At 52.0% G+C, this 26078-nt stretch overlaps 1 protein-coding gene across 1 annotated transcript in view; it reads right to left on the bottom strand.

Annotated features, from left to right (window-relative positions):
- The window catches only part of Slco2b1 (solute carrier organic anion transporter family member 2B1), a 45897-nt gene extending 32379 nt beyond the window's left edge, over positions 1-13518 (bottom strand). Inside the window, 2 exon segments of the mRNA XM_052712203.1 lie at positions 555-691; positions 12822-13518. Coding sequence (XP_052568163.1) covers positions 555-691; positions 12822-12837 — 153 coding nt within the window. The 5' untranslated portion in view covers positions 12838-13518.
- Positions 13519-26078: the final 12560 nt, after the last annotated feature.

The following is a 26078-nucleotide window of genomic DNA, read 5'->3' as shown; positions in this document are numbered from 1 at the left end:
TTCAAAGAACCAAAATCTAAGAGCACTTAGGCCAGAGCTTAAGGCATTTGCTCAATACTTTGGAGCCTCAGCCTCTTCATTAGACCAAGGCCAAGGGCCCCGCCTCCTAGGATTACCGAGGAAACTCAGATCTTGAAGGCTGGGGTGGGGCTCAGTGGTGGAACACTGGCCTTGCAAGTGCAAGATCTAGACTTCCATCCTTGTCATTAAAACAATAAGAGAAGAGATCAGGTGTGCAGCACCCTGCACAGGATTGGACACCTCCTGGGTGAGTCTTTGGGGCTCTTGATGCGGAGCCAGAACTCCAGTATTCACACAAGTTTAGGATGCAGAGCATGTCTCCATTTCTCCAAGGGAATGAGAGGCAAAGAGGTCATTCCCCCCATCATCTGCAAGGAGAACATGTCCACTTTCTTTGTGCCCAGAGCCAAGCTAAGAGCTTCCCTGAGTCATCCAGAAACCCACCCTACAGGCAAGGAAGTGAGAAGGAAGCTGCTTGGTGTTACACTGCTGGCCTTGGCGGGCCCTTCCCTGCCTTGCCCGACAGTGCCTACCTTGATGTTGTGGAACAGCCATCGGGGCTGTGAATCCTGATGTAAGTCCCGAGGCTCCATGCTGACTTTGCTTTCAGGCATGTCTTCTGTGCCCATTGTAGTCTTGGTGTCTCTGTCTGGCATCTGGGGCCCCTCACCTGTGGGCCCAATGGGATATCCAACCAGGTGATGAGATAAAATCCCAGATAAGAGTCCTTGACCCAGGTAGACTTCAGGAGCAAACAGTTTCTGGAGAACGTGACCTGGGTGGTTGTGAGGGTCTGAGAGTCAGTCTATTAGCCTTTCTGATTCTAAGACCCTTGGGAGGGACTTTCTTGAGAGGCCATGGGTCCCATGTGTTCCTGCTGGAGACCTTCACTCCATTCAGACACACACCTCCTAAACAGGAGCAGTTCCCTTACCCCACAGCAAGCTCTGGAGCATCCACCCTCACATGAAGTATGAGCTGTGTAGTCTTTCAGTAGGCTTTAGGTCAGGGGTGGGGTCAAGGTTGGGTCCAGAGCCAAGGGATAAAGGCTTTCCCTTTATAAGACAGAGACCCCTTGCTGTCATAGGACACCATCTCACATGTAGCCACAGAGCTAAGCAGTCAAGACTGCAAATCACACATCAGAGCACACAGCTATTCAGATGTATGTCACGGAATCTTCTTCTGGACAAATAGGCCCATCAGGAAGCAAAGTTGTTTGGGACTCCCGATCTCACGGTCATGGTGGCTTTCTCACACAGTAACTATGGAAACACGTCCGTTACTCTGTCCTGCTTCTGGCTCTCAGTGGAAACCCCAGAACTCCAGCCTGCAGTACAGCATCCTTTCAGCTGGAGACCAGAGCTTCCCTTCTAACCCCCCCTCCATTTCCTGTGGCTAGCCTCTTCCATTGTTCCATGTCTCCCTCACCACAGGCTACAGTTTCCTTTTATTTCACATGGTCTGCTAAAGACTCAGAACACCTCTCAGGCGTGGAGCTCATCTCCATACCCAGAAGAAAACCTAAAAGGGCTCCTGAGACCCTGAACCTCCATAGGCCAAGGTTTTGTGCTCCTCACACAAGGTAGCTTGGAGCCTGCAGACGATTTTTTAAAGTGTGCGTGTATGCATGTGCGCATATATATGTCCATAGAGGTCAGAGGCATTGGATTCCCTGGAGCTGGAGTTCCAAACATTTGTGAGTCGCCTGATGTGGGTGACAGGTATGGAACTCAAGTCTTGTACAAGAGCAGTACACTTCCTTAACCACTAAGCAAGCTATCCTTCCAGCCCTGAGAACTATTAGCCCCGATCATGGTTAATTGTGATTGTCCAGTTAATGGGATGTATAGTCACCTAAGAGATATATCTTTGGGCATGCTTATGAGAATGGTTCTAGAGAGATTTAACTGAGGAAGATCCACTCAAAGTGTGATGGCCCATCCTGTGGGCTGTGGTTTCTGACTGACAGCAGGGAAGTACCAGCGAGCCGGCATTCAGCTCTTTCTGTCTGCTGACTGTAGATACAATGTAACCTGACGTCTGTGCTCCCGCAGCTGCGCCTTCCATGGTGACACATTGTAGCCTCACTCTATGAGTCCAAACAAACCTTCCTGTCAGTTGCTCTATGGTCAGGTATTTCTGACTCTAACTAGCAAAATGACTGATGTGATATATAATTCACAGGCCATAAAACTCTCAAAGCTCACACTCCACGGATCTTAGTATGTTTACAAAATTGTGCAGCAATCACCACGGTCCAGTCCTAAAACTCTTCCTTCCCACAGCAGGAAGCCTGGCATCTCTAGCGGTCACTTTCCATTCCTCCCTACCAGACTTCTGGAAACCCTAATCTACTTCCTGGCTCTGTGGGTTTCCTCCTGTGGACATTTCACACGGATGAAATACTCTAACATGTGGTTGGTCACCTGTAACTAATTTTTAAAAGCCCATAATATTTCCAAGGGCGCTCAACATCATAGCAACTGTCAGTGCTTCATGTCTTTCTACAGATGACTGGCACTCCTCTGTGTGGTTGGATTGCTTTTCGTTCACGCACTTCTCAACTGATAAACAGTTGGGTGATTCGGGGTATTGGGAACAGTCATTACAGCGTTTTACGTGGGTGGCCTGCATTTTCAGTCCTCTCGGGCATATACGCTGGGAGGGGAATTGCTGGGTCCTGTGACAGTTCTGTTGGGCTATTTGAGGAACCACTGAACTGTTGGCTCCAGCCCTGTGCTGGCTGGCGGGGCCCTGGGGCATGCTGGCGGGGGCCCCGGGGCATGCTGGCACTGCTGCGGGGAGCAGGAGCGGGGAAGGGGGTGCGGTGACTTGGCTAGGTTTGAGCGGCCCAAATGGAGAAAGGGCTGTGGAGCGATGCACCATTTTACAAGCCCGCCAACCACGTTCCAGTCTCGCTATACCTTTTCTCGTGTGTTACGGTCTGTCTTTTCAGTGATGGCCACCCAAGTAGGTGTGAGGTGACGTGTATGGTTTGATTATGATGGCAGGCATCTTTTTATGTTCATATTTGTCATTTATATGACTCTCCGGAGAAATGCCTAGACAGTAACTGGAAGAATTTGAGGAAACGGAAATGCGTGCATCTGGGAGGAGTTCCTTTGGGGGTACAGACATCCAGAGGAAACAAAGGAAGGTAACACCTGGCAGGGGCGTTGGGGCGGAGAGCCATTGGGAAAGAGGAAGAGGAGGAGATGGCAGGGGTCACCTAAAGAGGAGGGGGTAAGGGCCTGTAAGGCAACTGTCCCCAGAGACACCGAGGGCACGACTTCTGAACCTCAGCCCCTGTCACCAGAAAGGCCTGTCACCTCTGCCATCTAGGTCTTCACATGCATCCCCAGCACATGAATGCTCCCCAGAGCTCTGTGTCCTCTGTCCTCTGTGTCTCTTCTGAGGACTCCCAACAGCTCAGTCCAGATGTTGAACTCCACAGCCCTCCACGTCCCTTGGACAGGTCTGAACAGGGGGAGGACGCACAGCGCCCTTCTCTGGCTTGGTCCACTCTAAGCTAGTCAGGTCACCTTGGCGGCCGTGCTGGCATGCCCCAGAGCCTGGTCAACCAGACAGCAGGGCTGCAGCTGAGGCTGGAAGGTCTGAAGTCACTGACAGGATGTTCCAGCTCAGAAAGAAATGCAAGGGATAGAGAGGGGGAGGGAAGGAAGGTCAGGGGGCTGCCTCAGCACGTGCATCCCCCAGCCCAAGACCAGACCCTGGATTCTCAGCCTGGGCTCCTGAGACCCTGGGGACAGTCCTCCCTGTATGCCAGTCACATCCCTCCCTCTTGGCCCTCTCCTCTGCTCATTCACAGAGCTCTGTTCACTTGCCTTAGGTAAGCGCCTACTTGCAGCCTCACGCCAGGGTCTTCCTGAAGCTTCCACTTCAGCCTCGCCTGCCAAAAAGTCTTCCTGGTTTATTCTATCCGTTAGTGAAATGACGGTTTCTGGCCCACAAAGTCCAAAGTTTTCCTCTCTGGGTTGGGGAGGAAGCCCAGCAATGTGCTTTGGGCTCTGAGAGCAGTCATATCCCGGAATATCTGCTAGCCAAAACTTCTGCTTCCTCGGAGCTGGTCAGTGCAAGCCTCTGGTGCGAGGCTGCGTGCTCCTCATGAACAGGAGCTGGAGCTCAGTCTAGCTGCAGCCACGTGGCAAGGGGCAATACTTCAGAGACCAGCCTGCCCCTTCCCTCTCTGCTCATTCTTTCCGGGAAAGACTCAGGCCCAACCCATAGGACGTCCGTCCCAGGGTCAGGTTGCAAAAGGCAACCCCTAGGAAATCGTAGAGCTGAGTACAGGCTTCCTCAAGCTTGAGTTGAACTCCCAGGTCCCAGCAAGCCTCCAAGGTGATCCTGAACATATCTCTTGGTCTTTCTGAGCCCCAATTTTCCTCAGCTTACAGCTATGAATGACAATATCTACAGACAGGACCCAAGACACGCTGCTCCCAAATATGGCATGTGGGCAATGAACAGCAGAAATCAGATGTCCCTCTCCCCTCCCCCTCCCCTGCAGCAGGTCAGTGGCCTCGGCAAGTTACTCACTGACCTTCTCCCCTCCCCTCCCCTTTGAAGCATTTCAAAGCAGGCTTGGCTAGATCCCTTTGGTTTATTACCATCAGGTCGTATTCCATTTGTTCAATTGTGCTTCTCTACAATTAGATATTTCATCAGACCTAGCATAAACACACACACACACACACACACACACACACACACACACACACACACACTTCTCCATTTCTTCATGTCTTCTACTGAAGACTCTCATATCTTATGAACTTTGGACTAAATAATTCTGTGAACTTCTTATCTTGCTAATCTGTCTTTTGTCTCCGGCATGAAGCCAGGATCAGGGAAGGAAAGAAAAATCTACTGCCTCAGGCCCATGAGGCAGGTCTCTATCAGGGCAGGCCTTCTGACCGACACCCACCAGGAGCCATTTTTCACTAATTCCAGATAAATCTTCCAAAATGTCCTAGAGAGTACCCTTCACCTGGAGCTGCCTCTTGCTCCCAAGTTCTCCTCTTTGTTCTGGCAGAGCCATTGTCCACCTCTAGGTCGCCTCTCTCCCTCTTTCATCCGGGCTCCAGTCAACCACAAAACCCAGAGAACCACACTCTTCTCCCCCAGTACACTCAGTGGCCCTAGAGGCAACGACCCAGGTTTGGAGCGCAAGCTGCAGTTCAGCCTTGTAGCCTTAGATTCGGGGGTACTTTGGCTTCTCACATGCAGGGCAGGGACGGCAGCCCCTCCTCTCCAGGGCAGAAGGCACCCCGAGAGCCCAACCTGCCTACTTGCACATCGGGGCCCCCCTCTAGAGCCTCCAGACCCACTGCCTGTCCCTCCTAACATGGCACTGCTCTTCTGTGGTCTTCGTAGTCTCTTCCTAGTTCGTCCAGTTCAAGCAAATGGCTAAACTGTTCAGTTTGGGACTTCGTTAATCTGATCCATTCTTCAAGGGGAGCCGTCCGCAGAGTACTGGCCTTCAGGTCCCTCCCTCCATCTTGCCCCCCACCCCAGTCCCCCCTTTTTTTCTTCCCTCCTTCCCTCCCTTCCTCCCTTCCTTCCCTCTTGTTCCCTTCACTCTCCCCCCCCCCACACCTTTTCTTTCCTGTCAACAGGGTCTCACTGTGGAGCCCAAGATGACCTCAAATTTGCAAGCCTCCTGCCCCAACCTCCTGAGTGCTAGAATTATCTGCATGCTCTGTCACACCCAGCTTCTTCAGAGTCTTTGATCTCTCCTGCCCCAAGTCCACATCTTTCTATAGTTTCCGCCAATCCTGAACTGTCATACTCCGATTCTTATCTCAGCCTTCTGGTCTCTGGCCACCCTTCCCCCACTGCACTGAAAGGTTTCAAATCAGATTTCCAGTTTTTCAGCCTGGCCGGGGTATAGACAAAGCACAGAGTGACACTTCAGGGTCTTAGCTGCAGCTCACAATAACCTTACCTCATTGGGAACTCCTGTTGGCCATGTTTGGTGTTGACACAATCTACGGTGTGTGGTGTGTGCTTGATAAATGGCACACTTTTCCCTGTCAGGGAGTCCACCCTACTATCAGCTGTCTGTCCTGCCATGAGGCACCACCTGCTTCTATGAAGCACCAAGTATCAGTACCTACAGAACCAGAGAGCTAGGCTGAAGCTTGCCTCTGTGGGCAGCAGTAGGGCCCCACTAGGGATAGGGCTCTCTGGATCTTTCCTTCCTTCCTTCCTTCCTTCCTTCCTTCCTTCCTTCCTTCCTTCCTTCCTTCCCTCCTTTCTTCCTCTCTTTCTCCCTCCCTCCTCCTTCTCTCTTTCTTTTGAGACAGAGATCTGACGGCCTGAAACTCACTATCTGAGAGGGTCAAGGCATGATACTGTCTATAGACTGTTCTGGCCAGTACCTTACAGAAAGCAAGACCTAGGACCATGGAGATCCCGGGACTTGGTGGCTGGTGATCAGACAGTCAGCTCCGAGGATCAGTAAGGTAAGAACAACAAACCCACTTCCCACCCGCTGCGAGGCTGCGAGGCTGCGTGGGATAAGGTGCTTGGGCAACTCCCAAGGGACTCACTGAGGCCAGCTTTGTCAGCCTCGGCCCCAAACTCAACAGTTAGTTTGTTTGTAAGTCTGGCCACCCGGCCTCGAACAACTTGCTTTTCTTCTTCTGGAAGGCTCAGCTTACTCCATTTCATCTGATCCAGGAAGACGCACAGACCCCACTGGAAGTGCACCCCGCCCCCCTCCGCCCCGCCCCAGCTCCTTGCCCCTCCCACCATCCAGTCTCCACACTGCCTCTACCTCAAGTTTCTGCACTCTTCAGCTGCATTCCAGGGGTTGTTTTTTCCTTTGTTTGTTTTTCTCTCTAACTTTGGTGTACAAGAAGAAACACCACACCCACCCCACTCCACACACACTGTGCCACCCTCACATACACACCAAGCCAGGCCATCAAAGGGACCTACACAACACACAGACAATAAGGCAGGGGTTGTGACTGGGAAACTCTGGCCCAAGACCTCCACTCAGTGGTGTCCCTTGAGACAGATGGCATCCTCTGGATACTCCCTGCCTGGAGGCACTTCAGGCCCTGGGACTTGTTTGGAAGCCTGCAAAATGCTGGCTTGCTGAATGTTTTTAAAATCAGTTGCCAGCATTTTTAAAAAATCAGGAAATTTCACATCCAATTGCAGATTTATGTTTTTGTCTTGAAAGATCAGCAGATCTGGCATGCAGAGCCTCTGAGAGGACTCAGCAGTCCATGGTGCTGTGCCTGCTCAGAGCAGTTCGCCCTGCTGGCACCTCAGTGGGGGCCCATTTCCTGGGGCCCTTTCACCTGCCTGGGGGCTTCCCTGTCGTCCGTCTTCAGCGACCCTGGGCTTGGGAGCTCCCTGGCCATGATTCCTGGGTTAGGAAAACCACTTTGAAAGTGGAGAGCCAGGCCAGGAAGCCCAGAACTAATCCAGAAACACTATGGCAGGCAGAGAGGGGGTGCTCTTCTGGTTCTAGAAGTGAGAGCAAAGATTTGGGAGAGGCACTTGCTTTTCTACCCCCAGAATCCAAATGTTGGAAGGAGAAAATAGACTCCTGCAAGTTGTCCTCTGACCTCTGCAAGTGCACAATCAAGTGTACCATGGTATGTGTGCACATATCACACACACACACACACACACACACACACACACACACACACACACACAAAATCTACTACTACTACTACTAAAGAACGGAAGAGGTGTGGGGCTGGAGGAGTTGGAGGGACCCAGTGACGGGGCAAGCTGAAGGGGAGCTCGGATGCCTGTCTTGGTGTACTGTTTTGGTGAGCTTGGCCCCTGACAGCCGGGGGCGATAGAATGACAGTGTGCTCAGCACTGGACATGAGGTTGGGGGAGTAGAATAGCCATAGGAAGGGGTTTCTCTAGGAAATCATGCCTCCAGGTAAAAGGTATGAGCTGAAGTCACTTGTCTAGGGGTTTGAGAGTCCTGTGAGGCTGACATTAACAAGCCGGTGTCTGAACCTGCTCTACTCTGCGCCCCAGCTGAGAGCAGAAAGAGGACCTCCAGCATAGATCCACCTTTCAAGAGAGTGGATTGGTGTCACCAGAAAAGCTACTAGCTCCCAGCACTAAAAGCACAGTGTCTGAGCCTGGGAAGGGTGGCATCTAGGTGGTGGGTAGTGGTTGAGTCATCCCAGTCTCAAGTACAAGGCCCCTGAGAGCCTCAGGCTTCATCTACCCATTCCTATAGAACACAACACTCCAGCCCCAACAGACTCTTGCCATTCCCCAACTAATCAGATGCTGCCCTCGGCCTTTGTACATGCCACACCCTTGACTGACTGCCTATGCCCATCACCCCCACCACCTCCATCACCTGCGCCTCTCATCACCTGTGCCTACCACGTCTCCCCTCTCAGCCCCAGCCTAGCTGACTAGCAAGCTTGTTGAGTTGAGCTCACCCAAATGAGATAGCCAACAAGACTGGAGCCTAGGCTATAGGTGGGGGTAGTCGTGGTGACACAGGGTGACTGTGGGGCCTGAAGCTCCAGCTGCAGTGTGACCCAGCCCAGCACTGTGAAGGAGGAAGAGTCAAAGGCAGAAAATGGGGAGGGAGTCTCCAGACAGGAATTGGGCTTGGCTGTCATTTTTGGGAAATTCCTTCTGGAAGGACCCTTGGGTGGCCTGCCAGCAGGGAAAGGATCTTGAAGTCTAGCTGTTGCTTTTTGAAGGAGCTCTGTCAGGATGGGGTGGCGGGGAGGGGGGGCAGGCATCTGGTGGTTTCCGAGTTGGGTCAGGGACCCTGTGCTGGGACTTTCTGTTCCCAGTTCTGGCCCTGACTACCCCATCTAAACCCATGATGACCTTTAGCAACTAGAGCTTGGGGAGGGGGGTTCTGAGCCCATGGGGAAGCAGGACAGTTTCCTTAGCTCTAAACAAGAAACTATTGGCCCAAGGCCATGCTTCTCCTTCACATGAGGAGCTCATCGATCACTCTCAGGGCTTGGGCTGACCTCACAGGTCATCCATTCACTCATTCTTGCACCACAGCATGAGTCTGAGGACCTTGGTTAGGCTCAGTGGCCACATAAGGTCACCCCAAGGAGCACCAGGTGGAGTCTTGGGAGCCTTCACTTCTGAAGAGGACGGCACTGAGAGCCCAGACTCCAGAGGGCGCTCGGGAGTCTCTGGTTCTGCCTCTAGATGTGTGACCTGAGGCAGGTCATGGTCCCCCCAGGCTTGTTTCCCTCATCTGGACAGAAGTCTGCACTTGGACTCACAAAACTGTGACACACGAGTAGTGCTCTGGGGAGCACCCCTAGAACACAGATCACTGAAGGATGGTCACCTCTTCTGTAGCCCCAACGGCCTCTAAGCTAGTCTCTGTGACACTCTCACATGGGCTCTTCATGTCAGAGCGCTTGTTGGCTTTGGCTTAATTTTCTGAGATAGCTCCTAGTGACCTCGTCCCTTAATCTGGTTGCTCTCTTAGCCCACAAACATGCCCAGTCCATTTGCCCTTCTAGAATGTACAATCTGTTCAAACCTTGCTGGTACTCTCTGCCCAGACTCCTACCCTCCACCCGCTCTGGGGATAGACCACCCTCCCAGTTGCAGGCCAATTGTTTTTGCCGATTTCATACTTTGGCTTTTTCTTCTTTTCGGTACTATTTTTAAACAAAAATCACTTTATTGTAATGGAATTACAAATAAAGATATCACGCAGTTAGATTAAAGCAGTCACTCAAATACTTGCCCAGTTCCAAACTGTACATCTCAGTGAACTTCTGTGTAGTTTGAAGTAAGCCATTCTGAAGCCATGGAGCTTTGCTTAGGGTTTTACGCTTTCACTATCAATTATATTTTTAAGGCACTTATCCACCACAAAAAAGAAAAACATAATAATTGAAATTAGGAAAACAATTAGTTTTATATTCTCTTCCATGAGGATATATTTGTTTACCCTCTCCTCCCCTTTCTCTGGTGTTCTTTTTTCTTTATCTTTTCTATGATCCTGGGCATTGCTTAGGGCCTCACAAATGCTAGGCCCATGCTCTACCACTGATATAGTTCACAGGCTGACTTGGAACTTTCAATCTTCCTGACTCAGCCTCTGGGGTAGCTGGGATGACAGGCCTATATCACAGGCGCTGAAAACTTCGGCATTTTTATTCATGTGGCTTGTGTTTCTGGTTCCACAGATGGACATCACAGAGCTGGGACCCGGGACACAGAGATTCCACAGATGGGCATCACAGAGCTGGGACCCGGGACACAGAGCTGTTTACTCACTGAACAATCTTATCATCCCAGCTCTGTCCAGTCCTGGATGGGTCCAAGGCCTCAAGAATGGATGGAATCAAGCCTCATCCTCCAGCCCTCTCGGCTCACTGGGGTGGGCTCCTTAACATTCCAGAGCAATTGCTAGGCCTTGACTGCAGCCTATGGGGGGTGCAACACCATTCTCATGGCTCCCCATGCATAAGTCACCCACACCGATGTAAAGGCCCAGCCAGTCCCTGCAGAGAAACCTCTGCTCTGCTGCCCCCTCCACAGAACAAGCTTATAAACACACTGGGGACCAAGGGACTATCCCTGCCACCTACTGTGAACATAGAGAAACAGTCCCTGCAAGCAACAGGGCCAGGCAGACTGGCACTGACTGACCACGTGGTGCCCTATGCTAAGGTCAAGGCCAGCTCACCACCTGGCACTTCCTAGACCAGTCAGGGGGGAAATAACACACATACCCCCACATCTGCTCCCCAGTCAGTGGCACCCAGAAAATAATTTGCTTTGTGAGGAGCCAGTGGAGCAGTATACAACATTGGCCAGAGTTCACTGATATGGAGTGAGGAGGCAAGAGAAAGCCCCAGGCAAGTGACAGAGAGGAGAGGGCCTTAATATTAGGAAGATTGGTGTTCTGGCCTCTACTCTGCGGGTCAGCTACGGGGTGATCTTGGGCTGGTCAGTTGCCCTCTCTGAGTATCTGCTTCCTCACCTATTAAAATAGAGGGAAGATTTTGTTGAGTTCTCATATTGTCCATGGGCAGAGCCGGGATTCCAACATGAGGCTGATGGTTCTTTCCCTCCCATATCTGCCCTGGGAAGACCTCATTTGAACACGGAGGGCCACAGGGAGCAAGCACCTAGAGTGAGGAAAGATGGCCTGGGGGGCGGGTGTCCGTTGTGCGGTGGGGCTAACAGGCTTCCTCTAGCTTGGAGGAAGGCGCTTCATTTGGAGGTGTTGGAAGTATCAAATTTCCCAAGAAAAGACTGTGGGCAGGGACTCCCTGAACAAGGGTGCCGAGGCCAGAGAGTGGCTTCCCTGGATCTCACCGTGGGGACAGTGTGGGGATCTGAGTTTCCTCCCTATACACACAGGAGAACTCTGCCGTCTAAGGGCACTTGCAAGCTGGCAGGCCACCTCTGTGGGAGATACGTATGTCTGTCCCTAGTGGAGCAGCTGGCCCTGGACCCTTCGAAGACTGAGTGCCAACTGCGTTCCTTCATCCTTCTACCCATTGTAGTGAGCCTGGCCACAGCCGGATGGAAGCTGTGGAGGCACAGCTGGAGATGGCTTCTGGTGACTCCGTGGGAGGGCTTGGGACAGCTTCCTATCACATGTGTGTCAGGGATTCGCTAGAGGACCCAGAGCTGAGCCTTTACGGGGAGCAGAGGCACGTACAGAACTGAGGGTGCTAGTTTTTCCCATGCCATGGGTCTCCAAGCCCCCCCCCCCCCCCGCCACATTCATACTGAGAAGATGAATGGGAATTTTGTTTGTCAATGGCCCATAAGCCCATTGAAACCATCTCATTATGCCAGGTTCAGTGGTGCCCGCCCGTGCTCCCTGCACACGGGAGGCAGAGGCCAGAGGACAGCATGTTGGAGATGAGCCTTGGACAAGCAAAATCCTGTGTCACCAAAACCAAAACAAACCCCACCCTATCCCCTCACACCTGACCTCATGCTCCTCTCTTCTATGAGGCCTCCCGAGAGGAAGCATCCATCCCCACCCTTCCTGGTGTGCCAGGGTCCCCAAGCTGTGTCTGTGATTCTGCAGAGTCTGTTTGGCCTGACGCCTTCGTGTGGCCACCTGGGAGCAAGCCTGGCCTCGCCTGGCCGGGTGCGAGGTTGACACTGCAGCAGACAGGGAGGCCAGGGGTTACTGCAGGGCATCTAGCCCAGCCACCCTGTCACAGGTGGGTGTGCCACTCTGCCCTGGCCACTTGGTGCTTTTCTTATGCCATGCCAAGCTTGGTTTCTGGAGCCTTCCAGACGTTTCCCCCTCTAGCCTCCTCACACCCCATTGCCATCTACCTAGCTAAGTGTACGCAGGCCTCTCTCCGAGTCTCCTCCTTCAGGGCCACCCTCCCAGGCTACCCCTTAGTTCTGCTGACACCTGTTGGTCCCGCGTCTCTGCACATGCTCTCTCCCCTCCTTTCTCGCTCTCTCTCCTTTGTCTCTGTGGTTCTCGGCCTTGACCATTCATCCCTACATTGTTTCTCTCACACTGGGGCATCAGCTTGATGGTGGCTGGGCAGGTCTCAGGACTCTCGCTTACCAGGGTGGTTTGGCTGGGCTCCCTGCCTCCAGCTGAGTAAATGGCTTCCCTTCCTGCCCCTCTCATTCACTCATACCCCGTCCCAGTGTTCCACAGACCGGTAGGTTGCTCTATGCAGAACTGAACCTCTGTCTTCCCAGCACACTAACAAGGCACTGTAGTCTCACACTTTCATATGTCCGATGAAGCCTCCAGGCTCCCTCCCAGCTCCCTCCCGTCCTTCACCTGCACTTACCTATTCTGGGCCCCATGGGGCAATTCGGAGAACTGTGGCCTCTAGTTCAACCTGGAGCTTAGCAGAGAGCAAGTGAGTTCGTCAGTGGCTTCCTGGAGACAGCTTCTGAGGGAGCAGCAGCAGGGAGCAGCAGCTGTCCCTCAGGCTATTTCTTTGGCCACATTGGACAGCAGCTGCCCTCAAGGCAGAGGTGGTGGGGACCCTGCTCAATCTGAGCCCTTCTTGAGAGCTCCTGTCTCTGGGCGCTTGCTCCTTTGTCCGGCTCTTAACCCTGACCCTTACTGTGTCTGCTTCTTTAGCTCCATGAATTAATTCCTCTGATCTCTGGCTGGGACAGTCCAGGACTTGTAAAAGAGGCGGGTTTGTTTTGGTCCAGCCCCCAGGCTGGCAGGAAGCGGCTCCCGCCCTGAGACTTGTGTGGGTTACTTCCTAGCTCTTTCCCTTGGAAAGCAGCAGAAGTAAGAGCAAGAAGCTGTTGATGGCTCTTCTTAAATCCAGGGCCACTCAGAAGACAGATATTCCAGAACATTCAGTCTCTTTGCTGCAGTCCCAATCATCTGAGCCGCCTTTCCTGTGGGGCTGCTGTCTCCCTGGTCGTCTATGGGCTCTGAAGCAAGCCTCCACTGAGCCCTGGTCCTCCTTTACCACACTCCTGTCCCTGTCCTCCTCATCCCTCACTAACAGCTGCCCCTTCCCATCCACCTCAAGGATTCAGATTAACGAACAACTGCCCCCTCAAAGTATCATGGGCCCCCAAAGCGCCATCAGGCACAGCCACTTAGATGGAGGGAGGAAGGAAGTGAGAGAAGAAGGAAGTAAGACAAAAGGGTGAATGTGAAATTCTTAGCGATGTCTGCCTTGGACAGCTGGAGGAACGGTCCCATCCCAGAGCTGGCTCCAGCCAAGGAACGAGGAGTCACAGGCAAGTCTCTGCACCTCTCTGAGTGCCAGTAACCTCATCTGTCAAAGAGAAGTCCTCCTTTGCAGGGCTGATGTGAATAGCGAGGCAATAAATACATAAAGAGGCCAAGCCTGGAGGCCAGAGGCTGAGTTGGAGGGCATGGCAGGAGGCAGGGCCACTCCCAGGCTGGGGAGAAAACAGTTGGTTTGCATAGAGAGTCTGCATGTGAGGCTCCCTAGGGCCCTTTATACCCAGCAGGCTGGGAGCCCGCCCCCCATTTCACAGATGAGTCACTCAGTCACTTGCTACAGAGTACCCCATTAGTTGGGGCAGCATGTCCTGGCCCTCTGCTGCTAGAATCAGGCTTTCCACCCTTCAACCTAGGCTGTCTTCTCAGGGGAAGAGTTTCTGCCCAGATTTTAGATACAAAAATGAGCCCAAGGCCATCTCCAGAAGAGGGCCTTTGCAAACAATAGGGATGTGGGTTTAGAGCCTAGCTTCCTCTGGAATGAGAGAGAAGCTTTCTTTAGCCCACTTGGCCATAGAAAGCAGGGGCATGTGGATTACAGATCTGCCTGGCACTTACAAGGCGCTCAGCCGAATGCCTAACACCTTTTGGATGAAGGTGTCCTTGAAGGACCAGCCATGTGAGCATGTGACAGTGGAGGAAGGCCAACAGTTGTCTTGGACTGACAGAAAGAACGGACTCTAGTCCCGCCTGGGAAGCCACATTAGATCTGGGCTCTCAGCCCTTCAGTCCGCAGTCGGCCCCAAGTCTTCCTAGAGACTGGCAGAGGCGGGAACCCTCCAGATTTCAAGTCATAGGTGCACAGTGGCAGGAAGGGGGGGTCCCTTTAGACTTCTAGAAGCTCTCTTATCATTGGCTTGGCCTCAGAGGTTCTTTATATGGAACCAGACTATTCCTGAGTTCAGGAGCTGGAGCAAAGGGCGGGGACCTACATGAGCTTATGAAACCTGAGTTGACAGGCCCTCAGACCAGCTCCTGGTCCATCGACAGGAGAGTCCATCTACAGGAGCGCTAAGCTTCATGAGCCTGCCTCCTTCCGTGCCTTAGTGTACTTGGGAACACCGGTGTTTGCTGTATCCTGTGCTTTTCACGCCCCCACTGGGCGTGCGATCTCCACACCATCTGCAGATTCCCATTGTTTGTGAAACTTGATGCCTTTTTTAGTGTCTCCTGCTGTTGGCATGGTTTGCAAAATGCTGCAGCTCCCAGGGTCCCTGACGTTCTCACAGCCCGGTGGCTCACGCCAAGCCTGATACTGTTGTAAACCCCGAGCTGTTGGCGGAAGCTGAGCCCTTCTCTTCTCTCTGAGTAGCTAGCCCACGTAGAGACAGGTCTTTCTGTAAACCTGACACAACAGGAGACTTCATCTGTGGAGCCACCTGCTGCAGGGTACAGGGGAAGGATGCGGGAACTAGATTCCTGAGCTCTGTTCTGGTCCCAGCTCTGTCACAGCCCTGCTGCGGGATACTGGGCAAATCCTCTGCTCCTTAGGACCCAGGTTTACCATCTGTTAAATAATCCTGGCCTCAAACCACCAACCTCCAAGAAGGTCCTGATGATCACCATGATCTTGCTCAGAAGATAAAGAAGGGGACAAAACGTTAGAGGCGCCTTCCCCCCAAACACTCCCGACTGCGCCCTCAGCACCTTCCTTTTCACTTCCTTCTGGCCTCCCAGTCCGGGAGCGGATATCTATAAATGAGCTCTAGGCTAGCTGGGTGGCAAATGAAGGTCTTTGGGGAGCCTGGGCTTTCCTAGCCTCACAAGCAGACTTTGGCTCAGATCCTTGCTCGATAGTCCTGCTCCATGTATGCCTCGTTAGCTCTGTCCAGGGAAGGCAAGGTCATGCTTGCTTCTCCTATGAGGACACTGCCACTCAAAAAGGTGACTTGCTCAGAACCAACCCAACACACACTCTCTCTCTCTCTCTCTCTCTCTCTCTCTCTCTCTCTCTCTCTCTCTCTCTCTAGTTTCTTTACAGCAGGAGGTGGGCTGTGAGTTAAGGAAATCAAAGGTGGGTGTATTGCGTTGAGGTCAGTGTGGGAAGGAATGGGGAGCTCATTCAATTCAATTCTCCCTTCTTCAGATTGGGAGACTGAGGCTATGGGTGTGCAGTGAGCACAGGAGCAGCTGTCTACCTCTCCCTGGGTTTCTCTACCTGGCCAGTAGAGGAGAATCAGCCTCCATCTTGCTAAGAGTCAAGGCCTCCCCTTTTGTTGGCCCTCTCTATCCTGACAAGACACAGCTTTGTTTCCAGCAAATCATGGTCTGCAGGCCAGCTGGATGAAGGGGCTCTGGGAATAGCTGTGCCATGAACTCCTTCACTGGGCTCAGCACAGCCCCTGGCACGTTCAACCTGCTCAGACTCTTGTGCCTGCTGAGGCGGCTTAACTCACCTGAACACTGTTCTCCACCTCCTAGACTATGGGGGTGTCGCCCCAGGTTCTACGTCTCAGCAGCCTTCCTCTGGTCCCACTGCCTCCATGCTGGGCTAGAAACGGCATCCTCCTCTAGAAGTGGCAGACCTCTTTCCCAGAGAGCAGGAGTTTGGTCACCTGATACCTTTTAGGCACTAGATGCTTCAATCCTGACCCAGCAAGAATTCTCTGAGGGCCGGTGTCCTCCTCGGCGGTAAAAAAACATAAGGAACCTCTTGGCAGGACCACACAGAACGTCATCATTGTGCCCCATCTCCCTAGAGAGTGGGCAGCTTCTCTCCAAGGAGGCAGGATTCTCTCCCCAGAGAGGCTCTCTCTGGGTGACTCGGGGCCAGTTGATTGCCCTCTCTGATCCTCCATGCCCTTGTCTGTGAAATGCCTCTCTGGAGCTGTCAAGGCCGGGATGAGCTGATGGATGGATTAGTGCTTGCTAAGTTCTGAAAGCTGAGCTGACGCAGGCTCGTTATTAATATGGCAGCCATGACGACGGTGATGACTTGAGATTCTGGAAGCAGAGGAAGGAGGAGTCAATCACAGCAGGTGTGCATCAATAAATCACCAGGAAGGAAGCCCCCCTCCCCGCCCCCACCGGATGGAAGGGAGCTCAAGGGCAAACTGGAAACTCAGCAGACTGGCTGGGGGGTGCCAGTGTTAACAGCTAGAGCTCTGTGGGTGCTTTAGGGGGGTCGCTCACAGGAATCTAGCTGGGCAGCCTGGGACCCCCAGCTTTCACTCTGCTATCTCTATGCTGGCATTGGCCAGGTCCTGCCTCTGCCCGGTTGTCAGCCTCCTTATTATAAAATGGGGAGATGGCTGGAAGGGGTCTCATTCTTCTCTAACCTTGGAAGGATGACATAAACTGATGTGTTCAAAAGAGTCAAGTGTGGGGTTATAGTTACTAATAATTTGTGTCCTGGGAGAGGACACGGAGAGGTTCGGCAAAGCTGGAGGGACGCAGGGTGGGAGAGAGGGTGGGGACGGAGTGGGGTAGAGTGCGAACCAGAGTAGGCCAGGGAGGAAGAGCTTGGAGGAAAAGCCTGGCTCCCCCGAAGATTTTTGCAACATTGCCCCCTGGAGGCAGAGAGGAAGTCTGCAGCCTGACCTTTCCTCCCAGATTCCAGGAAAGGCAGAAGCGGCCTTTGGAAGCACCAGCCTCAAACAAACAAGGATGCTTTATTTGTGGGAGCTCTGGCGTCTCCGCTTGTCAGCCGCTTTACTTCACTTTATAGTAGTGAAGCATGCACGAGATTTACCACTGCATTCTTCAATTTTTTTTTTAATTCTTATCTTTTTGTATTTTGTCTTCAATCATTTTGTATTCCTGGCTGGCCTAGAACTCGCATCCATTCTCCTGAGTGATGGGATTACAGGTGTGAACTACCGCAGCCAACTTGCCATGCCTCTTCCACTCCACCTTTTTGTTGTCGTTACTGTATATTTAAAGCAGGGTCTCACGGAGCCCAGGCTGGCCTTGGACTCACTATGTAAGTCCAAGCTAGGAGCGAACTCCTGATCCTCCTCTCTCCCCGCGGCTGGGGTTACGGGTGGGTGCCACCATGCCCATCTTATCTTGCCCACTTTCAGGTGGACAGCTCGGTGGCACTGAGCACCTGTGCTGTGTGGGGAGCTATCAAGGGGTATCAGGTGTTCATCCAACACCACAATTAATTGCTTTCCTCTCTAAAAGCAACAGGGATGTCTAGAAACCCATGGCCACGGTGCTGCGGCATTCATTACCAGGCTCTCAAAGGTTATGACAGCTGCTGGGAAGCATACCACCAGCTTCATCCAGGAAGATGATTCACTTCCTCCCTGATGGCTTGTGAGCCCATGAGTCTGAGGGTGGAAGGCGAGAATCCTGGTGGATCCACAGCTGCAGTGGCTTCTGGGCTGCTCACTCAGAGGGCCTGGGTCACACGGCACTTCTGGAAGGACTGGCCTGGCATTGGAGCCAAGGCTGGGCTATGCAGGGTACCTGTTTGCTGTTGCCAACACTATGGCGAAAGGAAAGGCGGGAGCTGGGCCAGGGTCCTCATCTCCACCACTGCTGTTTATTCAGGGTTTCGTCAGCTCGCATCTGGAGACTGCCTTATTTCCATCACCCCAGGACACGCCCTGCATCCAGCACACAAGGTCACTTTAGGTTCTGGAACACATGTCTAAAGTGTCCTGGGTAAGGCTGGCCTTATGCAAATGCTGTCCTCTCTTCACTATTAGGGAGAGCAGACCCAATGACCCTCACATGGAAAGAAACCAGGTCTCAGGTCTTTCAGATGGAGTGGCCTCCCCAAGGCAAGGGCAGGGGGTTGCCCCAGAAAGTAGGACTGACGGTGGGTGCTAGAATGAGAGCTGGGCGCAAAACTGGCCCAAAAAAAGGGCCTCAGAATCCTGCCTTTGGATGGAGGATCCCCCCACCCCCGTGTGTGTGTGTGTGTGTGTGTGTGTGTGTGTGTGTGTGTGTGTGTTAGCATTGTGGGGCACAACCAGGGGTGTCAGATCCTTACGCTGCTCCTTGTTTGAGAGGGCATCTCTTCCAGCATATGCTAGGGCAGCTGGCCTCAGTGCTTCCAGGGATTCCCCCGTCTCTGCCTCTCTTGCTACCGCAGGAGTGCCTGGACTACAGACTCACCCCATTGTGCAAAGCTTCACACTGCCTCCAGAGATCCAAATCCAGTTCCTCATGCTTGCTTTAAAAGCGTCTTACCCATTCCGTCATCTCACCAGCCCCACAGTCTCTTAGGTTAAAAATATGAAACCACCTTTTAGAACTGGGCAGCAAGGCAGCAAAGCAGTTTCGTGTGAACAAGCAGATCTAGTCCTTGGAGCAATTTAGGCCTGAGCTCAGCCAATAACTAGCTGCATGACACCGAGCAGTTATTGGATTTTTCTAAGCTTCTGACTCCTTGACTATAAATCAGTGTGTTGCCAGACATTGTCCTGTACACCTGAAATCCCAGCACTCGGGAGACTGGGGCAAGGGCTCACTCTAAGTGCGAGGCCAGTCTGGGCTACATGACAAGTTTGAGGCAAGCTTGGGCTACATTGTGAGATCCTGCTTCAAAAATCACCAAAATAAGCAAAGTAATAAAAATGGGAGCATTGATGATGACTGACATTCACCATATGTCAGGCGCTGTTCTTTCTCAGTTCATGTATCGGCTCAGGTAATGCTGCCAACCCCCTACTAGAGTCTCCAATTTATAGACGAGGGAGCTGAAGCACAGGGAGGCTAGAGCATTTGCTCAAGGTCACGCAGCTGGCAATGGGCAGGTCAGGACCAGAACCTAGTCAGTGTGGCCAAATGCGTAGTCAGCGTCCTAACTGTGTCAATGGCCAGTCGTGAACTGGGTGGTCAGCCACTAGTCCTCACATCTTGGGGTGGGTGCTGAGCTGAGTACTGGTGAGCTGAGTACTGAGTTAATGCTGTTGACAAGGATCCAGGCTTGATCCACGGGTCACTGTCTGGGAGATCAAGGCCTGCCACTTCCCGTGTCAGATCTCAGGTGTCCACATATGACAGGTAGCATAACCCCAGCTAGTGACTCCAAGGGACCTGCTCCAGGGCAGAGCCCTCCCGAACTGTGTGTCTCTTCACTCTGTGTCAACCTCAGGTACACAAGGCTCACCTGGAAACTGCTCTTTCAGAACTGAAGCCCCAAATCTATTCAGAAGCAGGCCTATCCCCCGCCATCGTCTCTCCCCTCAACCTACGTGGCAACGTCCTTCACTTTCCTATCTGCCCCTGTCCCACCTCTTACTTAGAGCCCACTTCACTTTCTTCCCAGACCCTTGTCAAACCATCTCTCTTTTATGTAATTCCAACGTCCCTGATCCCAGGGTATCTTCTGCACCTTCCCATGCATCCCCAAGCCCCCAACTTCCTGTGTCCAGCTTACTCCATGGAGCAAAGCTTGCTCTTTAACACAACACTCAAACTCATCACCTCCAAGCTATAAGCTCTCTCCTAGCCTCACCGAAACTCCATGTACCCCTGGGCTCCATGCCTGAGCTGCTCCATACACCCTGTCTTCACACCTGAGCTGCTCCATGCACCCCCAATCTCCATGCCTGAGCCTGAGCAGTTCCTTTGATCAAACACGCTTCCGGAATCCTTCAAGGGCCACCTAAGCTCCCAGATGACTAATGTTTCTTGAGCTTCTGGAAGAACATGGGTGCAGTCAGGCTCACCTACTGTCCCTAGGTCCTTGGCTTAAGAGCACCTGGTGGTCTGGCCCCACCCATCACAAAACCTCCTGAGTCAGCTCCTCTGCCCTCAGTCTGGGTCTTCCCAGTGAAGCCAGAGTTCTGATGTCTCTTCCTCATCTAAGACCTTAGGCTAAGGATGGAGGTACCCTGGCGGCACTTATCACAGGGCAGCACAGCCCTAAAGAAAACCAAGTGGAGCATCTCGGCCATTTCAGCACAAAGCCTCAGAGGGAGGTGTGTGTGTGTGTGTGCATGTGAGTTTGCATGCATGTGCATGTGCGTGTGCATGTGTGTGTGTGTTTTCTCTCTGTGGCAGTGGTGTGAGGGCTGCACAGAGGACTGCTCTGCTATTCCATTTGCAAAGTATTCATTCACACAAAGCATCTCACTAGATTTTCACTTAAGACAACATTGACGGTCTGACCACCCTCACTTACAAAAGGTAAAGAAGGGCAGAGGGAAGTGTGCCCAGGACGCACAGCTGCTTGGTGGTGCTCAGATCCCAACCCAGGTGCATTTAGCCCTGGAGCCAAAAGGACTTCTGCTCTGGTCACACTGGCTCTTGGAGGAAGTGAGGATGACAAGGACAGCCACACTAGAGGCCCCGACTCAGAGTGCTGAGCTTGATCTGCTCCACAGAGCACTGTGGACCTCCTGCCCATGGCTGGGAAGGAACCCAGGCTCTCCTGAGATGTATTTTTAACTCCCTTTTTCCTTGGCACTTTCCTTTTCCAGCCTGTCATGTCTGTCAGAACCTCACACCTCTAAGGGGGTGGAGGTGATGATGAGGAGCAGTGGGAGCCAGACAGAGAGAGACAGCTCGTCACCATCTCAGTTCTCCCAGTGCAGAGTGGTGTCCAGGCGGGGCACAGCCTGCTGACCAGCTGGCCTCTGTTTGAGCTAAGGGTTTCTCTCTCTCTCTCTCTCTCTCTCTCTCTCTCTCTCTCTCTCTCTCTCTCTCTCTCCTTTCTTTTCTGTTCCTTCTTTGTCTCTTTCCTTCTTTCCATCTTTATTTTATTTAGTGTGTGTGTGTGTGTGTGTGTGTGTGTGTGTGTGTGTGTGTGTGTGTGTAAGATAAAGAAAAACTCATGAGACTTGGCTCTTTTCCTCTACCACATAGGTTCCAGGGCTTGAATTCAAGTCACCAGGCTCAGCAGCAGGGGCCCTGATATACTGAGTCATCTCTCTGGCCCCCCAGGCTATTTTCTGATTGGAGTGTATACATGCTCCTGAGATGTGTGACTCCTCCTGGAGACATCTCAGGACCTCTCCATTTCACAGTTCGGGAGAGAAGGGACAGTGAGCATGTGGACCTCCTGTGGTCCTGGAGGAGAGCGATGTGGATGAGATGTGTTTGTGGTGTCTGCTTACACCTTTCACCCCTTTGTAACCTGCACGGTACCAGCACAGAGATAACATTTAAGAGACCCTCACTTGATGAACAGTCCTTTGTTTCATAGTGAAGGAAACAGATTATCAGATGCGCAAGGATTGGGTCTAAATCAGCTCAGCACCAAGATCTGAGCCTGGTCCACTCCTGTCTCCGAGCCCACTGAGTGGTGGTCATATGTGCCTTACAGCCTCTGCTCTCACTCAGGTCTCAAAGGAGCCTCGCCACTAATCCTTACCTCAGCTCACAGCCCTTTAGTTCTCTCTGCTTTTGCCTGCCTCTGCCGACCTGGGGCCTGGAGCCCAGATCCTAGGTTCAGAGATCTTACGCTCTGCTCACCATCCCTTTTTCCCAGTGATGGTTAATACTGCTGACTTGACAAAATGTATTAAAGGAGTCACCTAGGAGACAAGGCTCTGGGTGCATCCATCATGAGGGAGTTTCTGGATTGAGTTAACTTGCATGGGAAGACCTACCCTAAATGTGGGCAATATCATTCCCCGGGGCTCAGATGGTTTAAAATAGACAGAGTGAGCTGAGCACCAGCATCCATTGCTCTCTGCTTCCTGACAGTGGATGCAGAGTAACCAGCTACCTCATGATCCTGCTGCTCCCATGCCTGCCCCACCATGAAGGACTGCAGCCACAAGCCGAGAACCTGAATAAACCCTTCCTTCCTTACCATAGTTAGGTATGTTACCACAGCACCAAGAAAAGCAACTGACACCCCCGCCCCACTTCACCCTCTACTCATGGTTCCCTACCAACTAACAGCAGAAAGGGGGTTCAGTAGAATGGCTTACAGGCTGTGGTCCAGCGAGTCTGGCAATGACTGTCTGCCATTGGAAGGTCCAAGAATCCAGTAGTTTTTCAGTCCACAAGGCTGAATGTCTCAGCTGGTCTTCAGTGTACACTGGAATCCCAAAGAAATGGTCTCTAAAGCCAGTGAAGGACTGGACTTGTCAGCAAGAGCAAGAGCAAGCAGGCAAAGAGGGCAAGTCTTCTCCTTCCATGTCCTGTATACAGGCTGCCAGCAGAAGGGGTGGCCCAGGTTAAAGGTGTATCTTCCCACCTCAGAGATCCGAATTAGAAGTGGGTCTTCCCACTTCAAAGACTTTAATTAAGACAAAAAACTCTGCACAGGTGTGCCCAGCCATTTGGATTTTGGTCAATTCCAGATGCAGTCAAGTTGACAACCAAGAACAGTCATCCCACCAACCTTCAACTCCAAAGTGTTCCCCACAAGGTCAGACACTGAAACCCAGCCAGCGTGTCAGGGAGAAGAGCAATTAGGTCATAAGAGCAGAGCCCTCACAGGCAACCAGTGCCTTGTCAAAGTGCCAGGAGGAGCTTGTCTGGCCCCGCCATGCGAAGACCCAGCTAGGAGACGGCGTTTATGAAGCCGAAGCTGAGGAATCACTGACACTTGACCCTGAGCTTCCCAGACTTGCTACCTATCAATCGCCCAGGCTGAAGTCTTTTGATATAGCAACTAGGGTGTACTTAGAGACTTCGGATTCCAGCCAGACATCTGGAAGGTGTTACCTACTTTCTCTCCACTTGGGTAACTTTCACAGCTTCTTTACTACGATACCCCATCATACTGGGGTCACCAGGGACCTCTCTGCTAAATCTCACAGGCACGTTCAGATGTTGTCTTTCTGGGCCCATCAGTAGTAGTGTTTTGTTTATTGGTTGGTTGGTAGTTAAGGGTCTTGATATGTAGCTAGGCTGGCTTTGAACTCTAAATCCTCTTGAGCCAGCCTCCTGGGTGCTGGGATTACAGATGTGTGCCCCCTGTGATTGCCTCTGTCAGTGTTGTGCAGTATTGCTGGCACAGCTGCCCGATGGCACTCAACTTGGCATGCTCCTTCTCCTCCACTTACAACACCCTCCCCCTATGTCCATGTTGCCCTCTCTGGGAAGTTGTTTACAGGTATTTCTTGCCTGTCTCAGCCTCACATTGGCTTTCCCAGGGTTATAACCTGCATCTCAGTGCTTTCTCACGGATATCCCCCAGACTCCCCAAATGCAGTGTGTCCCAAGCCTAACTCATCCTCATTTTCTAAATCCTCCACCTCACTTCAGCTGCCTGCTCCCTACTACGTGTTCTCAGTCTCGCTCAATGTCGATACTGTCTATCTTTCCATCCAAGCCCAAACACGTCAAAGTCTTCCACAATCGACTCTCTTATTTCTTCATGGTGTCTCTAATCCTTGATGGTTAAAGGGCACAGAAATTCTTGATGGATTGAACTCTAACAACAACACACTATTGGCCCATCAGGAGGACCCTGGCAGGCTTGGGTACTTTACCTCTCTGACCTTTCTTGTTGGTGAAACAAGGTGTTATAATCAGCTTTCCATCATCGTAACACAATACCCCATCAAAGAACTTAAATAGGGAAACGTTTATTTTGGCTCATGGGGTTAGAGGCTTTAGTGCATGGTCATTTGGCTTATCACCATGGGCCTATGGGAAGGCAGAGCATCATGGGAGGAAGGATGTGGCAGAACAAAGCTGCTCTCTTCACTGTATCCAAGAGAGATGGGCCAGTGATCTGAGGATAAGATATCCCCATCAAAGGAAAGCTAACTTACCCCGGTGACCTTCTTCCTCTGACTGGAGATTACCTCCTAAACGCCTATTCAGCCACGAGGGTGCCAATAGATTCATCTATTGATGAGGTTGGCACCCTCGTGATCCATTGGCTTCTCAGAGTGTCACTAATAGAGGCACAAGCCTGCAATACACGAGTCTTTTTGTGGAACATGTCACATAACATTCTCTCTGTCTCTCTTGCTGTGTACAAATGTGTTTATTTGGGCATGTGCACGTGTGTGTGAGTGTACACATACTCACACATGGTGCACATGTGCATGCACATGTGTGTGTGTGTGTGTGTGTGTGTGTGTGTGTGTGTGTGTGTGTGTGTGTGTAGAGGTCAAAGGTTGATGTTGGGCATCTTCCTTGGTTACCCTCCTCTTTATTACTATCATTATTTTCAGATGCGGCCTTTCACTGAACCTGGAGTACTGAATTTGGCCAGTGGACTACGGGATCCACCTGTCTCTGTGCTCTCACCCATATCAATGCTGGAGTTACAGACATGCTCTGCTGTGCTCAGCTCTTACATGGGTGCTAGGGACTCAAACTCAGGTCCTCATGCTTGCATAGGAAGCCCTTTACCAATGAAGCCATCTTCCTAGCCCCAGAAATCATATTATATAGCAAAATTAATACTGCTCATGTTAAATTAAGTATGCGAGTACTAGGGCACAGTTGTTGGCATAAGTCAGCACTGCCTGAGGCCAGTTATGTCCCTGTCCCATCCTTCACCACCATGCATCCTGCCAGGCTTCCTTCTTGGAGCCTCTCCTGCTCTAATCTACTCTCCTTGCCACAAAAGCCGTGAGCTTTCGATACCTGTAGCTGGCTGTGTTAGTCTCGCTTAGGATGGGTCTGGCTCTATTTTAGGTAGGTTTTCCATCGCCAAGACAAAACACCATGACCAAAAGCAAGTTGGGGAGGGAAGGTTTATTCGGCTTGCATTTCCACATTGCTATTCATCAGGGCAGGAACCTGGAGGCAGGAGCTGTTGCATAAACCACAGAAGGATGCTCCTTCCTGGCTTGCTCCTCATAGCTTGCTCAGCCTGCCTTCTTATAGAACCCAGGCCACCAACCCAGGGATGGCCCCGCCCACAGTGGGCTAGGCCCTCCCCCATTGGTCACTATGGAGAAAATGCCTTACAGCTGGGTCTCATGGAGGCATTTCCTCTTTGATGCTGGTGTCAAGTTGACGCACAAACCCAGCCAGTGCAGGTTCCCAACATCCGCACGATGAGTTCTCACTCTTGGAATTAGAGACCCTTCTCTCTTTGGCTTGTTGTCCACTTCAGCCTCATCTTTTCAGAGTCTCCCCTTGCCTTCAGCTGCATCACAGATAGCAGGTCCGGTGTGGCAGTGCAGGCCTCTAACCTCAGCACTGGGGAGGTTGAGGCAGGAGGATCCAGAGATTGAGGGCAACCCAGGGTACAGTAGTGAGAATCAGGCAAGCCTGAGCTATATGGGGACACCCTGTCAAGAGAGAGGGAGGAAGGAGGGAAACACACCTATAAAACCAGCACTTGGGAGTTAGAGGCAGGAAGATCAGGGGTTCAAGGTCGTCTTTAGCTGCATAGTCAGTCTGAGGCCAGCCTGGATTACATGAGGCCACGTGTGGAAACACAAGACACATATATCGCATTCCAAAAAAAACTTCTACCTATCTGTCTAACACTCCTCCCGAGCTT

This window comes from Peromyscus californicus, unplaced genomic scaffold (assembly GCF_007827085.1).
Source record: "Peromyscus californicus insignis strain IS unplaced genomic scaffold, ASM782708v3 Scaffold_4__1_contigs__length_199733344, whole genome shotgun sequence".
Taxonomy (NCBI): domain Eukaryota; kingdom Metazoa; phylum Chordata; class Mammalia; order Rodentia; family Cricetidae; genus Peromyscus; species Peromyscus californicus.
The sequence above is the reverse complement of the archived record's forward strand: the minus strand, read 5'-3'. Positions and strand labels throughout refer to the sequence as shown.